This window comes from Neopsephotus bourkii, unplaced genomic scaffold (genome assembly GCF_033783945.1).
Source record: "Neopsephotus bourkii isolate Nb327-2 ecotype Australia unplaced genomic scaffold, CSIRO-AGI_Nbou_v1 NB_1328, whole genome shotgun sequence".
In the NCBI taxonomy this organism is placed as follows: domain Eukaryota; kingdom Metazoa; phylum Chordata; class Aves; order Psittaciformes; family Psittacidae; genus Neopsephotus; species Neopsephotus bourkii.
The window spans coordinates 5,900,272-5,917,452 of NW_026901808.1; the positions used below are offsets into that span (position 1 = coordinate 5,900,272).

Consider the following 17,181-nt stretch of genomic DNA (forward strand, 5'->3'; position numbering starts at 1 on the left):
GAATCAATTTCTCTCTTCAGTTCACATTTCTGCCATTTTAAGACTTTTTGTTTTAAAATAAATAAAACACTTCTTTCAGGTGTCTTAACATTCATCATCAGAATAAAGGGAAATTGATATAACAGCTAAACTTCAGGTAAAGTGGGTTTTTCTGTAGCTGTTGTCATCTTGGCTAAATCACTTTTGGCATGATCTCAGATAAACTGGAGGTTGCTTTCTGTTTTTTGTAAGCCAAATACATGGCAGAAATAATGCAACTTGTCTCTCAAGAGCTTTCTAAACAAATTAACGTATCTACATGAGGTAAGTGGAAGCTTTCTACCAATAACTACCACTGAAAGATGTGTGAAGAGAAGGAAACAACCATTAAAGTGAAATAAACCAAGGTCGTTTCAAGAATCTCTGCCATACTTTAGCTGCCCATTTCACTGAAGCCAAACATATCCCAGTTCCTTTCCACAGCATTAATTTATCGTTCGCCATCATAGCCATGGGAAGATGAGTAGATTTTTTATCTCTACCAGTAAATATTCAGTTAGCTGAAAAGCACTGGTTACTGTAGAAATGGGAAATATTTTTTCAACAAATACAGAACTTACTGGGTTTTGCTTATTGCAAATGTTGAAAACTGGACATCAGAAACATAATATTAATTGAAAAAATGCCATCAATGAAACACACAAACACCATGACCAAACTGAAACAATCTTCAGTGGTTTTCTGAAGCTAGAGTCTCTGCAGGAACAATGTAGAAGTTGCTCAAAGCACCAGAATAGGTTTAGCATCAGGACAAAAGAATAAAAGGTAGATTTCTTTTAATTCCTGAACTGATACCAAGCAAGAAACAATGGCACCTGCCTAATTTCATGCCTATGCAAAATAGAAAGGAATTGGTTTCTAGTATTCTCCATTGCCCTAAACCTAGGGACTGTGTTTTGCATGAAACCATGTTGTCCCTATCAATGCCATTTTAGAGAATGATGGTGGAGTCTCACTGCCTATGGTTCTTTTATCATAGTACAGATCCACGCTGTACAAACAAACACTATCGTGCACAGAATAAGCATAGAATTGTTCCTACACTCAGTTCCTTACTCAAAATCAGTGTTGCTTTTTTGTTGTTTTTTTCTCTCCCTCAGGAAAGTAATACAGTAGAACTACATACACAGCCTCTCCAACACTGCTTGTGGCCCCATTAAAAAGTTACAGCTGGACCCGACAGCAAGAGTAAAATGAGATGTTACTTGAAGCAGACAGCTCAGCAATATGCCTGCAGCAAGCAAAGGACGAAACAGCTCTTCTAAGGACAAGATAGAGGGAAGTTAATTTTGAAGAGGCGGCTAAAATGCATTCCTAATAGCCATAGCACTTTCACAGCAGTTTAGATAATGTCATGAGTGCATTGCTTTCTGAGACCTTCTTTTATTTCCTTTTCAATAGATGTGATTTTCCAACTGTGGGAAAACTGCCAAGTGCGTCTATATGGTTGTGACAGAACTGCAAACAGTTTACTTCCTTTTCATTTGTGTGTCAGCAGGGGACTGTGGTCTTTGTTCAGCTACACTAAGATTTTAAGTAAAATGACATTCTTCTATCTACTCTTAGGGACAAAACTTGACCAAAAAGTGTTATAAATAAAATAAGAAAACAGCTGGCTCAGAACTTAAATATTCTTACTTTTCCTGTGAGACAACAGAGAGGTGTTAAACACAAGAATATATACACATATTTGCATATACAAACATAAGAATATATATATTATATGTATATAGGGTCTGGGTAATCTTTTGTTGATAATCATTTCTACACACCTACTTAAAGGCTTGCTCCTTCCTACTGTATGCACAACTATATTATTTTTATGCATGGTTCAAAACCCTCTGTATGCATTTATTTATCTGACCTTCATGGTTCAAGGCTGCTGATCAGAACTTTTAGATACCCACGGAATTATTACATGTATCCTAAACATAACAGTGTCTACTATTGCTTCGTATTCCAACCTATTCATAAAATCCACTGCATCATGAGTTTGGTTTCATGAATAAATGAATCCTTGATGTAATTAATTTATTATGGAAGGACTTGGAAGTCTGAGGACTAGAGAAGGGAGTCAGCATGTGGCTGGTCAAGTATTAGAAAAGGAATTCTGTGACTAGCAGTCCAAATGGGGCAGAACATGGCAATATATCATACTAAAAATTCAAATAGGTTTAACTAATACTTTTCCAGAGGACCTGGACCACACATCTGCTCAGACTTACCCTTTTAAACTGAATGTAAGAATTTAAATTCCTACTAGACAAAATGGAACTTGTTCCACTTCCTAAGCCAAGACATTCCTCCATCTCCTTGATATTTGCTTGAAAACTAGAATTACAAATTGCCTGAGACACTCTGTTCCTGCAACTAATGCCCACTGAGTACAGGAAGACCACCTACTTGCAAGCACAGGTCTGAAGCAATCAAGCCACAACATACACGTGTCTGATTTGAAGAGGAAAAGACTATTCTGTAAGTGTCCCAACAAGGTAGGGCTAAGGAGTTTAGATTAGGTGGCAGGATGAGGGGCTGAAAATCTGGTTACCTAAGCATATTAGCAATTAATATGCTTAATATGCACAGAGAGACCTGTGCAATCAGCTTGTCTTTCTGAAAACTGACATGATATTTTAGTGATTGAAACCTTGATTTCTTCCTTAATAAGAAAAGAACTGGAAGGTTTATTCTTTTCTCATTAGTACAGATTACAGCTGACCTTCAAAGTAAAGCTGTGTAAAGTCTGCTGCTGTAACGTCAGTATGCAAAAATCCATTTCTGTCCTCTGCTGCTTTCACTTTAATTACAATGTCAGGTAAAATATAATATGAATTTTAAATATTTAAGCACATAAAACATATTTATCTTCCTAAAGTTATTGTGACCTTTTCCCATTCCCACGTCATCAGCAACCTCTCCTAACCTCCCCAGTGTTTCAAGGATGATGGAGAGCTGCCTTACAATAACATCAGCAACCTTGGATCCACCTCATCTGGTCCCATTAACTTGCTTATGTCTGATTAGCTTGAGTTATTCCTAAACCTCCCCCGGAATTACTGAAGATTCAGGCAACATCTCCATATTCTTCATGGGTTGTTCATCCTATTCATGTTACAAGGGAGTTACAACTCCACCTGAACTTCCCAGCTTGGTGCTCTTCTGTATAGGGTGATGGCCTTAGGAAACTCAGGAGTTGAGGTCCAGAGTTTTCACTAAAAGTGACTTTCCTACCTGCTCTTAAGTTATTACATTTGGCACAGAGCTGCCTTCTTCAACACTGACTTCAGTAGCAGCTTCACTGGGTAAGATAGTATCATTAGCCAGCACTAGGAATACAGAGTCATAGCGGAATAATAGCGCATTTTACTAACTCATTCAAATGTTATGAGAAGTTCAAGAAAACCCAGTTAATTATGAAAAAAAAATAAAATCCTTTAAAGTTCATAGCCTCCTTTAAATTGATCATTCAGATCCCATTAAAGTACTCAAAGTTATGTAATAAAGCAAAAATAAAATATCCATTGTTGACAAAAGTCCCATGGAATAGTTGGTTGTCTGTAATTTCACAACCGAAATTCACTCTACATAATTTAGATATTTTATACGTCACGCAATTAAATTTCAAGCTAGGATATGTTCTACCCTTTTTGGAATGACTCACACTGCCTACCTCTTCCCACCCCGACATCTGATTAAAGATCATACCCCTAGGGAGCAAGAACTATTAAATCATCTTAATGCTTCATTGAGAATTACTTATAATACCAACTGAATGTGGACATTTAATTAGTTTGATTTTTTTCATCTGATGCAGTTGCCTTTGCCACACTTTGCTAAGCCATCAACTGATCCTGTTTCACCATGCATTCTTACCTTCTGTCATATTGCTTAGGTCCAGATTTTGTACATCCTCCAGCATACTAATTGGTTATTGCTCTTTGTTCTTAATTTGTTCCATCTTTTGTGTCAACAGCAACCTTAATAACAGTAAAGCCCTGCTTTGAGAAGGAGGCTAGACTACATGACCTCCAGAAGCCTTTCTAATCTGTTTTTTTTCCTGTGATCCTCTGAGTTAACACTAATGGGGCTCAAAACACTATCCAAACATCACTCATTAATTCATGCTCACATAAATATAATGCAGCTTTTCACTAATTAAATGCCAGCTGTATCTAGGTAGATAAAACCAGTAGGTAATGTTAAGCCATTTACTGACCTCTGGGTTACATATGGACCATAGACTTTCCCTGCAGATTAAATACAGTCTAATAATTTAAGCAAATTGTCCTAATACTATGCAAGACTATTTTATATATGTTAAAAACACCTGTATGGGGAAATCCTAACAATGCAATAAATTAGAAGAATGGCATTCACAGAGACTGGGGAAATTTCAGAAGGATCTGCCCAAGAAGCACATCAGAAGAAAAAAGAATGAAGAAACAGGTCAAATTGAAGACAAGCTTGAAAGTTTTCAGGGTCTGGACAATGTGATTCCCTGATGGATTAAAAGTTATTTGCAACGCACACCATAAAGAGAGAACTGCAAGCGTAGCTTTAATCCACCTCTCACATACCAACACTAAAACCTCTGAAAAACTTTTGAGTCCGAAGACAAAAGCACAGAAGTTCTCTCAACAGCCCTGCGGGCAAGAAATGTTCCTGAAGCTAACTCCCAGGTTGCTTCCTCCTCAGCTCTACTCAAGACACGACCCAGGTGCAGAACTACAGCGTGAATGACCTTGCATAAAATGAGAAGCTTCAATTATGAAGCTCTGCTGCTTTGCCATATTTATGCCAAGTACTGTAAACTAGAGATGTTATTGAAGAGAAATGCAGGAAAAGAACACTGGATATAGTAAGAAAGATGGATATTTCACAGAATAGCCTGATCATGCACTTAGAAACACCTACAAATGAAATGATTTGTATTGGATGTGGTTGTCTTATTCAGTCTATTTTTTTTTTTTTTTTTCACCTACTCTCTAAAAATCAACAGGGGTAAAGCACGTTGACCACGAGCATGTGGAAAGGCCAGGAAAAGTGACCTGGCCTTTTGCAGATTGCACTGGCCAGTTCAGAAATGCTCTTATTTGCAGAGTCAGGGGCAGGAACAGGCAGAGAACCACATTTCAATTCACCTGAACTACAGGGAACTTCCTGAAAATCCCCGAACAATGCAATGGTTTATTCATTGTTTGGAGATATATTTGGAATCATAAACCACTCTGAAAGCATCTCTAAGAAAGCAAATATGCATTATGTCTCCCAGTAAAGCAGCATTTCATGCCATCTGAGGAAAGCAAAACTACATGTCAATCTCCCAATCTATTAATAGGAATTACATAGACTTCCCAGAATGAGGATTCCAGAGCATCAGCTTTGCCCCATATGCAATCTGAATATTAAAGGAAATTACGTAATTATAATTACCTCTTATCTCACTCATGATGAAGGGCTCACTTAATCATTTATTTCATCTGAGTAAGTAGTAGATTAGTAGAACCTCAGAAGATACATCTACCAGCACTTTGTCTTTTTTAGCTTCTTGAACTTGAAAATATGACGCAAAGATTTTGGTGATTTTAGCTATTTTGAGTCTACATGTTAAATCTTATTAAAAATATTGTAAGTGCTCCACTCCAGCAATCTTGATATGACTTGCAATTCTCAAAGCCTATTTCCACCTTCAAACAATCATGTGAAAAAAACATCAGATTCTGTCATTCATTTTGGTTTCTACCACTTAAAAAAACCTCAATATGGGCCACACATTTCCAAGTGACATGTCAAAACACCTGTGCAAGACTGCTATCTGAAATTAGGCAACAAAGCCTTAAAATCACTACTTCAAGTGCTATAAACTTTCTATAACAGGTTCAGCTTCTGGAGTTGCTCTTATTTACCAATAAATAATAATTCATTGCGTTCATTGCAATTACTATCACTCATGCATTTAATATTAGTAGGCAATACTCTGAAACAAGAACTTTTCCATTAAACTGATGAATCACTACCTTTAGGGCTGAATTCTGATCTTTGATGTGGCATAAAGGTAGCCTTCATGGAGAGACTTCAAGCACTGCTCTTTTGTGCAAATTTGCCTTCAAGGTAGGATTCTCTGCATTAAGAACATCCTCCTTTTTAGGAAACTGACAACTGCAGTTGTCACTCTTGCCATAATTATTTCATAACTCTGATTCACAGGTAGGAGATAGCTTTGGGGCAGTCATATATTTCATTATCATCTATTTTTCATTGCAGGCTCGAATGTATATTCATTTGGGAGAACACTTACACAAATTTGAACAAAGGGATATACACCTGACATCGAGTTTTTAAATCAGAACATTAAAAAACTAATAATAATAATAATTACCACCCCCCAAAAAAAAAGAAAAAAAAAAACACCAAAAACCAAGAACCCCTGCTTCCTATGGCAATAGATCATCATAATTTCAATAGGAAGCTCAAAGAACTGTCTTTTCTCCCTATGGGTTGTACTGAAACCTACTAAATGCATTGAAATGGATAAACCTAACACATTTCCCGGTGATATGTGGTAAAAGACACACATTCCTCTGTGACCAATGCAAAAATTCTGGGTACTAAAGTAGACAATATTAATTGTGCCCTCACTATCAGTTCCAATGCTCATTTTCCAAATTGACTAGTAGGAATGATAACACTAGATTTCAGACATGAAAGAGGAAAGTGCTCAGCAAAAATCGTGGAGTGTGCATTTCCCTAAAAGATCTGGAAGTCAGGGTACTATGAAATTACTAGAAATAAATTCTTTTGTATAAAAAAAGATTAACAACAGATGTCAGACCAAAGAACATAAAAACATGGTTTTCCTACTTAGTCCTCCTCCCCATACACCACGGATAAGACCCTGTGTGCTATCTTACAACAAAATTTTTGTACCTCTCCACTACAGTAAGAAGTGTGCATTTTAATCATAAGCATTATTTTGGCTATACACTACACTGCAAAAGATACAACTCCCCAAAATTTTTTACATGAAAGAGATAAAATATGGATCTACCTTTTCAGAGAAGTTTATTTTCAAACATACTGATTCAAATGAATTTTTTCAACATATGTAGCATACTAAGTATGCTCTATGATATCTAGGATACAAAAACTTTAGAGAGTAATATCTCTGAATATGTTGTATATTTGAGAAGCACAATACAGAGGCATGGAATACTCTTAGGAATCAAGAAGTGCAACATCCAGAAGATGTTTTTATTATGTTAGGACATCTATGGAAATCTATCAATTTCCCCACTGAATTTCATGAAATTTTAAATGTATTATAGACTTAATTATTAATTCCAAGTACTAATGCCAGTAGCAAATTATATAGGTTAATGTTCAAGATATAGTTTAGAAAAATTGAAATATATTTGAAAAATATGACATTTATTACAGAGTAGCAATTCATAGTCTAATGAAACTTTTCTAAGGCTTTATAAATGTTCCCTATATGGCTGTATCAACAATCCTGCTCTGACAGTCTTTCATAATGGTAGATATAATTTATACTAGCACAAATGTTCTTTCCCGCTTATATCTCAGGTCATTCTAAGAACAAACTACCTTGGCAAAATGTCACCCATGTCTATACCAAAAAATGCTAGAATTTGTAATTTGCCTGTATGGCTAATAGCCATTACAGGGAAAAATTCAATTTATACGCCCAGAACTGTGGTATTTTGAAACCCACCAGGATTTTTCTTTTAAATGATGGTTATATTCACACCTAATAAATGAACCTTTCTTAGTTTTACAACAGATTTCAACTTGATGTAGATATATATTTTTATTATTATTATTTGGGAAAACAAAACACCAACAACAATGACAAAAAAAACCCACCCCTTGATAGCTTCATTTACGCTGCACTTTTAAACTCAGGGAGATAATGGTTTACATATTATTCCAAAATAATAAGGCATACTGAATTAAGAATATTATCAAATCCATGTGGCAATGACAGCTTATCAGTTATAAAGATTTCACCTTGCAAGTTTTATAAAGTAATAAAAAAATGGTTTTCATATTTAAAACAGACATATGCATGCTCCAGATTGCTTCCCACTACTGGAACCCACACACTCTCATCACAGAATGAATTTACATTTTGTGCAGGTACCAGCTCGCAAAGGGACCCATAATTCTAGAGCCTCCACGTTAATTCAGTAAAATAACATTTAAAAGTGCTGCTATCACTTAATACCTGACCAAGAACTGCACAAGAAGTACTGCTTTGTTAGTCATAACCACAATTCAACATGAAGCTGGATAGAGGCATTCTCTAATAAATCACTTGTGCTAAGTAGGGACACAGCTCATGCCAGGAGATGCAACTGTTTGGTTCCAATTAAAGCTTCATGAGCAAGACCTGCAGAGGAGCTGTAATCCTCCAGTGAGGTGTGGCTGGTTTCATGTTAAAGAAACGTTTGTTTCTTTATTTGTAATCATTAGTCTCTTCAGTTAATCACTGAAGAATTTCAATCTCCTTTTCCTTAGTCTGTGTTAACTTGTGCAGGAAAGAGTTTATAAAACCATGACCCTAAAAAAGGTAGAAAAGGAGCAAGAGGCAAAGAAGAGATGTGAGAAACATTAAGGAATGAATCAAGGAAGAATGAAAATTAAGCCACTGAACAATTTGGTGCACAGTGGAGAGAATTACCTGAACAAAAGGAAACAAGAAAAATAAGTTTACAGAGAATCTATAAAGAAGTGAATCACTAGAAGTAAAATGGAGGCCAGTATAAAAAAAAGAGGAAAACTGAACAGTGAAGTAAAGATGACCATAAACAGAATGGGGTACAAAGGGCAAGAAAACAGGCAAAGCAATATTGAAACTAATAGGAAAGGGCGTCTTCATGTGGTGCCACTCAGTTGTCCAATAAAACCACCACAGCATTTGTCCAAATACAGCACAAGCAGTTGACAGCTACAAATTAAAGTGCACAACCCAGGCTGCAATATATCAAACTGAAAGGGTTCAGGGGAAAAAGGACAGTGAATGGAAACCGAGGAGACCTGTATTAAATTACAAGTTTGACCATTATCTTCCTATGAGATATGAAAAATGAGACTATAATGCCTCCTACTTTGTTGTGAGGATAAAACTCATTAATTACCATGAAGCATTCACACATTACATTCAGCGCTGTGGGGAAATAAGCAAGTAGAATCTAATTGCTGTTGTAGGATAGAGTACAAAAAGTATGTTACTGATAGATGGACTAAGGGCTTACAAATTGATTGTTTTATCTGGGAGACTGAGAAATCCAAAGGCCAAAGAATGATCTGTCTTCACATTCCTTTTTTTTTTCTCAGTCCAAGCAAACACAGTCATTAGATTAAAAAAGGCCCATTGAGACAGCAGATGAAAAATGAGGGAGAAGACTCTCCTGAATGCCATACATAAACAGGGAGGAGGAAAACAAACTCCACTGCAGCATATTAACATACACACACACACACACACACACAAAAACAACACAGAATTTAGGTTAGAGGACTGTTCTTCTGATAAAGCTATAATTTAAAAAAGATGAGTGGAGACAAAAGCTGGCAGCCAGGACCTGTGAGTTTCATTTCTTCTAATTCTTGAACATGTAAAATCTAAGATCTAAAAGGGTCTGTCATAGGAACCTGGTCAACAGAGAGAAACACATAGCTAGAAGTGATTCAGCTGACTATAGGCACCTACCTCATGAAGAAGTCAACTCTCTAGACCCATCCTCAGTGACTAGCTTAGATAACTAATTTTCATAAATAAGTTTCCGTGGCTGATTATTCCTTTTTATACTGAAAGAGAATTATAATATCATATCCTTTGATTAAATGAAGGCTTACAGCACAGAAGAAAACAATATGAACTTGTAAGAGAGAGCAAAGAATGGATGGCAAAAGCAGTTTTACTATCCAGTGCTTCAGAGACGATTCTACTAAAGTCTTTCTTTATTAAGAAAAAAGATACCACCTATGCCCTCTCAAGCATTTTTCAAGCAGGAACAAGGGAGAAGAGTCTGTTCTGTTTGCATACATAGCTGAAAACCTGAATTCAGATTTTCCAAAAACAATCTGTATCGCATCATTGACCAGCTTATCCTTATGTCTTCTTCTTTCAAGTTGTATTACTGATCACAGTGGCAACACAAGCATAAATACTGCTACATTTACACTCCTGGTGTTTTATCATCACATATTTAACTGATTCTTACCACCTTAATGAGATGCAAATCATAGCCACAAATTTATATTTCTAACAAAGTCCTACAATTAGAAAACAAACTTTTCTGGGATTTCTAATCTGCATTTATCTGATCAACCTCCCTCAACTTTACTGATGAAGGGGGAAAAATCCTAAGTTTTTATTTTTTTAAAGAAAAACTTCCACAGAAGTTTTAACAGTGGAAACTTCAAGACACATGTGAGAGACTTTTTTAGGAGGTATATGGTTCCTGAAATACTGGGCTTTTAAAACGGATCTAAATTTGCATGTATAAATTACATCTCTGATATAATTGTTTTCTGTAACATAGAATCATAGAATCATAGAATCATAGAATAGTTAGGGTTGGAAAGGACCTTAAATAAGGCTTATTTTGCTTATGAAAAATTAATACTGATATTGCAGCTGAAGGGTCATAACATTTAGCATCATTATAAAATATTAATCTTTTTTAAACAGCAAGAATCATATAGGTAGGAAAAGACCTTTAAGATCATTGAGACCAACCTGTAATCCAGCACCACCACGTCCACCACTAGACTATGGTCTACATCTACACAGACTAGCCCTGATTCACAGGGAACTATTCTCAGCTCAACAATACAGATTATTACAAACTTCATGTCAAGAGTTCAAAAAGACATAAAAGAAATAAAACTGAAAAAGAGATTCAAACAGGACACATGGTGGAGTAAAACATTTGGTTTCTTTCTTTTTGTTTGTTTGTTTGTTTTAGTGGGCTGATCTGGTGATGTTTGGGGCTTTTCTGGAGGTGTGGGAGAGGGGACTACCCAAAGAAAGCCAAATAAAATGAGATTAACTCTGGAACAGTATTTCCTTTCCCACCTTGGCAAATAAATTTGGATTTAGATTGTAGAAGTAGTCACCTCAAGACTTTTCCCAATACTATTTAATCATAACAGATAAAGCAGGGTCTTTTACTTCACACCACAATACACCATCACTTTATGGTGCATTTAGAATAAAATTCTAACATTAAGCTTTGTAATTCTGTTTCCAGAAATTATTAGCACCTGCAGTTTCAGTGAATTAGACGAGAAGAGACAAGTATCTTTCAAACTTAGGTTACTTTTAATGACTTTAATTTAAATCATGCAAACTTTAAAACTGAGGACTGTAGTCTTTGTTGCATCTGAATTCCAGTACTGGTGACTTTATGTAAGCATATAAAATAGTTCTTTTTGACATGATCTATGTACCTTCTTTAATTGTCTTACAGCAGAAGCATCAATTATAATAGTGATGCCATCAATCTCTAAAGAATACTTGATTAAAAAGTGAAAATGAAATATGCTGGAAATTCATTTTTCTATGGTTTTCTAAATTAAACCTATAATGAAGACAAGCAGTTGTATTATCTCAAGCAAAGGTGAGGGCAACTTGGATTCTCCCCAGAAGACAGTAAGATTTTAATAGTTAAAACCAAACTGGAAACTTCAAACCCCTTAAAGTAGAATCTGGAACTGAAATATCATACATTTAGTCTAAATCTTGGGAGTGGATTTTCAGTTTCCCCAAGGCTTATTACAGTCACATGAGTGACAAACTGGATGAAAATAGTTTGTCAGTAATATTTTATAATTGCTTTCCTTCATGTAAAAAATTTCTTACAAATACAGAAAAAGGTAATATCAGCTTGGAAAACAGGGCCAGAAAAAGATTTCTTTGGAGCAAAGATTATTTACATTTATAATTTTGATTCTCCAGTCCTATAATTATGATTTTATTAAATTTCTAGAAGTTACTGATATTCCTGTCAGAATCCTTTTTCCCCCAGCACATTCCCGGCTTGATCGGTAACTCGGATTGTGTAAGTGAAGAGAGATTTTAATAACTAGAACACAAAGTAATATCTGGCTCTTGAAGAAACTTTTGAAGACATTTCTAAGTTTCTTGGTTTCTTGCTTCTGCAAAATATTTAAATGATGGTCTTCGGGTTTCATTAGTGGTTTCAATTCCTTAATTTTCTGAAATTACAGGCAATGAAACAAAAAGAAACAGAATACTTACATCATTCTGATCGTCTTTTGCATTGTAATAGATTATATCATTATTCTGTAAGAGGAAGAAAAGTCATTGTTAGTTTGAAAATAAAGAATGAAGCTTGCCAGCAATAATTTGTATTGAAATACATTTTAAAAGAAGTCCATATTTCATTAAGTATTCTTTGAAATATGACAGAATCAGACCTTTGTTTGCTCTGTTGCGTGTAACATTTGCCATGCTTGTTTTTAATTTCATTCAATTAATGCTTTTTACCTCATAAGCTACATAAGTCACTCAAAAAAAAAGAGCTAGAAAAGAACAAAGTTGGACAAAATCCAGAGCTCATAGAAGAATTTCTGTTAGACATATGAATCCTTGCCTATGCAGTTAGGTGATTTATGCACCCTGACATCTAGCAGGCAAGAGATACAACGCATGGATATTGCTAAGTGGGTAAAGTGTTTGCTGCACACACGTTTATTGTTTTATTCACCTCCCATGGTGAAAATAAAATCTGGGAAAATATACCACAGGAGAGTCTGGCTGTTGTAGCACAGAGTAGATGCTGGCAGCTCTGTGGAAACACTGTACCATGTAATTCAAGCAAAGCAATGAAGGAGAAGATTACTAGTTTCCATTGCAAAATCAGTCAGAAGCATTATTCAGTGTAACATCTACAGCAGTTTGAAAACTGGGGTATTTCCTGTGGAATATGATTTTGTTTTCTTTTGAAATATTTCTGAACTATTTAAAATCCTTAAAGATTTAGGTTCACTGTATTAGCTTTGAACTAATGGTTGTTATGCACCATATACCTATTTGAATGAAAGTAAGGAGTTGTCATATGTATTTTTACATGAAATAGATACATATATTTACCTGAAATAGATACATATATACATATAGAGCACTTTTTTAAATACATATATGTACATAGCATTTTCTTAAGTCCCATTACAGATTTTGAATAAAGGAGAAGTTCATTTCTTCGTGTCCAGCAGCTTGTTTAAAATAGACAATTCCTGTTAACCTAACAAAATAGCCTTAATTTATATTTTCAGGTTTGTTGATGGTAATACCTTTGGATTTATGTATTTAAATTAAAAAGTTTGCCACTAAAAATGTTTTTTCTTTTATAAATGCCAACAGGAAAGAATAATCTCAGTTACCGTTTTTCAAGTGGGCATCAACAACTACTGCTTGCATTAATAAAGTATCATGATGTGCTACAAGGCAATGTAGTTCATATTTGCAAACTATTGTTTTCCTCACTTCATAAATAATTTTATTTATCATACATTCTCCTTGGTGACCTCTTTTGAGATGCACCTGTGAAATATATTATAGATGAGCTAAATACCACGTTGAGGTAAATGGTATTAATATGAACTCATCCTCTTTCTTTTTCCCTCAAAATGCACTTTTCCATCAAGACACCGTTTTACTTGCAGGCCAGTTGGTTTGGTATCATTTCTGTAATGAAGCCAGAACCAATGTGGTTATGTTGCTATGCCATGTGATGTTATGCTACATTATGTTATGTATGTTACATTGTATGCTGTGTTATGTATGTTATGTTATGCAGGCTAAATTATGTTATTAAACCGTATCTTCATTAAAAACTTAACAGGATACAGTAAGCAAATAAAGATTAATATAGTTAAGATAATTAATTCGTACATGGACAATGATACCAGCTGTGGCATCCGAACAACTATCTTAAAGAGACAAAACTTAAATTGCTCATCTCACCAGCAGTTTTAGAAACCATGTTTTTAATGAAAGCACATGTAGAAGTAACTTCTGCACACATATAAATCCATTGGCAACAGGAAAACTTCAGGGCAGAGTTCCTATTTATTATTCTCTTAAGAATACAACATTCTAAATAATGGAAATGGATATACCTGTTTGCAATTTATGAATCTGAGGGGGGGCAGGAGGCCGGGGGGGAAGGGGGAGAGGTGGTGAGGAATTATCTATTTATTTGACTACCGACTACCCCATTACTGGAAATTACCACTTTACCTAACATTTTTAAGCAATCCCATTTCTGCTGATTTATAAATCTTCATTTCCATTTAGCATTACTGAAACCAATTTTTGTTAAGGTGCAGCCTACATTACCTCTCATAATTATTTCTATAGCTTCAAGAAACCATCCCATATATCTAGTCAAAATCTTGATTTATACTACTTGAAAACAAAGGTTGAAGTTAAGAACCTTATATACAACAGCTAATTAGAGCTTCAAATGGGAACAGTGATGTGGGGGTGAAGGGTTTAAGAGAGATTTTCGGCACTGACAGTTTTGGAAGACAGGAGTGGAGCTCCATACTTTAAAGGAATAGAGATATCTTGTATGAGGGTGCAGTGTGCATGGAAATAGGATCCTACTTTTGACAGAATAATCATCGTAAAGTCAGGTTCCAAGCTTAGAAAAATAGTACAGTTAGAGGCAAAAAATTAGGAACACATAACTAGAGGTCCATGTAAGAAATTAGCTCCTTCAAGATGTTGTCTCCTAATCTCTAATTGATATTTTTGTTGAGTTTTTTTGTTTGTTTGTTTGTGTTGTTGTTGTTTTATTCTTCTCAATTTCCTTTATTATAATTTTTAATTTGTTTTGCTTAAGACTGATTGGAACATGACTGGCCAGCTCACTTTTCATTTTCAGTTCAAATACTGGCTGAGTGTAAGACGTCTTCCATTTTACGGGGGGTACTAATTCTCAAAAGCTTATGAAAATCAAAGTTAAACTCTCAGAAAACCTCCAGGTTCTCTTTCTGAAAACTCCCAGGTGGAAATCATGGAAGTGTTTTTGCATTGCTTTGGGGAACAGCAGTATGAACAGTTGCCTTAGCAGTGACAAAGTCCTGCTGTCGAAGGTCCAGAAATCTTCTAACCATGGATTTGTCACCAGCAAGGAAAGATCCTTTCCAAGAACACATATTCCTCCCTCCTTTCCACATTCCCATCCACTCTTCTATCACCCTGGCCTTTCTCACTCATGCTGGGTGATAAATTAGCTCTTTTATGGACTGTGCTCCGAATAAGAGGAGAAATCTTTCTGGTGTAACAGTGGGAGGACAAGTAACATGGAGAGGGGCAGAAAAAATTACAAGAAAATATACTGTGAAAATGGTAACAGGCAAAATGCTTACTCATAAACAGCTTTTATTCTATTTGCTTCCCTTTAGCTGCTGTTCTTATATATGCTTGTGCACCATTACTGCTTAAAGATGGTGTATCTGTGCAACTTGGAGTTTTATTCCAAACTTCTGTTTTAGGAAGTCTGGATCTTGGATGTATCGTAACATTTTTTTCAATTCACAGTTACAATTCACAATTTTTATTCACTAATAAATTATTTATCCCCATTACTTGGCTCGCAGAATCATTTTACTTAGGCTGTATGTGGAAGCAAATGAAATCAAAGATAAATATTGTATTAAGATTGATCTTTTTTGTGTGTGCCAATCACAATTACAACTAAATCACAACAATCTGTAAGCAGGGTCCCATTACCCTTCAGCTGAGGCATGATAGTCCTCTATTTGTCAGAATTGGTTAGAACTTCCTATCTTTGCAGCAACAGTTTTGTGTTTTTTTTCCTAAGAAAACTGGCATCTATATAACTGCAAGCCATTTCAGCAGGCTCAGCAGGAAGCACCAGGAGCATACGCTGCTCCTGTTGAAGTCTTCACAATTATTCAGCTGTTTGCCTCACACGTTATACAGTTTTCTCTCTCTGAACAAATAACACAGTGGAGATCATCATCTTCTGTTACTCAAACTTAAGGGGATCGTATACTTTTATGGTGGGGGAGTTTTCTAATAGCCGCATGGTAAGTATAATCACAGTATCACAGTATGTTAGAGATTGGAAGGGACCTCAAAAGATCATCTAGTCCAATCCCCCTGCCGGAGCAGGAACACCTAGATAAGGTTACACAGGAACGTGTCCAGGCGGGTTTTGAATGTCTCCAAAGAAGGAGATTCCACAACCTCCCTGGGCAGCCTGTTCCAGTGTTCCGTCACCCTCACTGAGAAGAAGTTTCTTCTCAAGTTTAAGTGGAACCTCTTGTGTTCCAGTTTGTACCCATTTCCCCTTGTCCTATCATTGTTTGCCACTGAGAAGAGCCTGGCTCCATCCTCGTGACACTCCCCCTTTATATATTTATATACACTAATAAGGTCACCCCTCAGTCTCCTCTTCTCCAAACTATAGAGACCCAGCTCCCTCAGTCTTTCCTCATAAGGGAGATGCTCCACTCCCTTAATCATCTTAGTTGCCCTGCGCTGGAGTCTCTCCAGCAGGTCCCTGTCCTTCTTAAACTGAGGGGCCCAGAACTGGACACAATATTCCAGATGAGGTCTCACCAGGGCTGAGTAGAGGGGAAGGGACCTCTCTCGACCTACTAACCACCCCCCTTCTAATACAACCCAGGATGCCATTGGCCTTCTTGGCCACAAGGGCACAGTGTCGGCTCATGGTCACCCTGTCGTCCACTAGGACCCCCAGGTCCCTCTCCCCTACACTGCTCTCTAACAGGTCGTTGCCCAATCTATACTGGAACCTGGGGTTGTTCCTGCCCAGATGCAGGACTCTACACTTTCCCTTGTTATATTTCATCAAGTTATTCCCCGCCCAACTCTCCATCCTGTCCAGGTCTCGCTGGATGGCAGCACAGCCTTCTGGCGTGTTGGCCACCCCTCCCAGCTTAGTGTCATCAGCAAACTTGCTGATAGTACACTCAATTCCCTCATCTAAATCATTGATGAATATATTAAATAATACTGGTCTCAGTACAGACCCTTGAGGCACTCCACTAGATACAGGCCTCCAACTAGACTCCGCCCCATAGACTACAATG

General features: G+C 36.4%; 1 protein-coding gene across 1 annotated transcript in view; it reads right to left on the reverse strand.

Moving 5' to 3' along the window:
* CACNA2D1 (calcium voltage-gated channel auxiliary subunit alpha2delta 1) overlaps positions 1–12,373 on the reverse strand; it is a gene marked incomplete at its 5' end in the record, with an annotated part of 176,474 nt that extends 164,101 nt beyond the window's left edge. Inside the window, one exon of the mRNA XM_061366389.1 lies at positions 12,329–12,373. Within this exon, the coding sequence (XP_061222373.1) occupies positions 12,329–12,373 (45 nt within the window). The remainder of the gene's footprint in view (positions 1–12,328) is intronic.
* Positions 12,374–17,181: the final 4,808 nt, after the last annotated feature.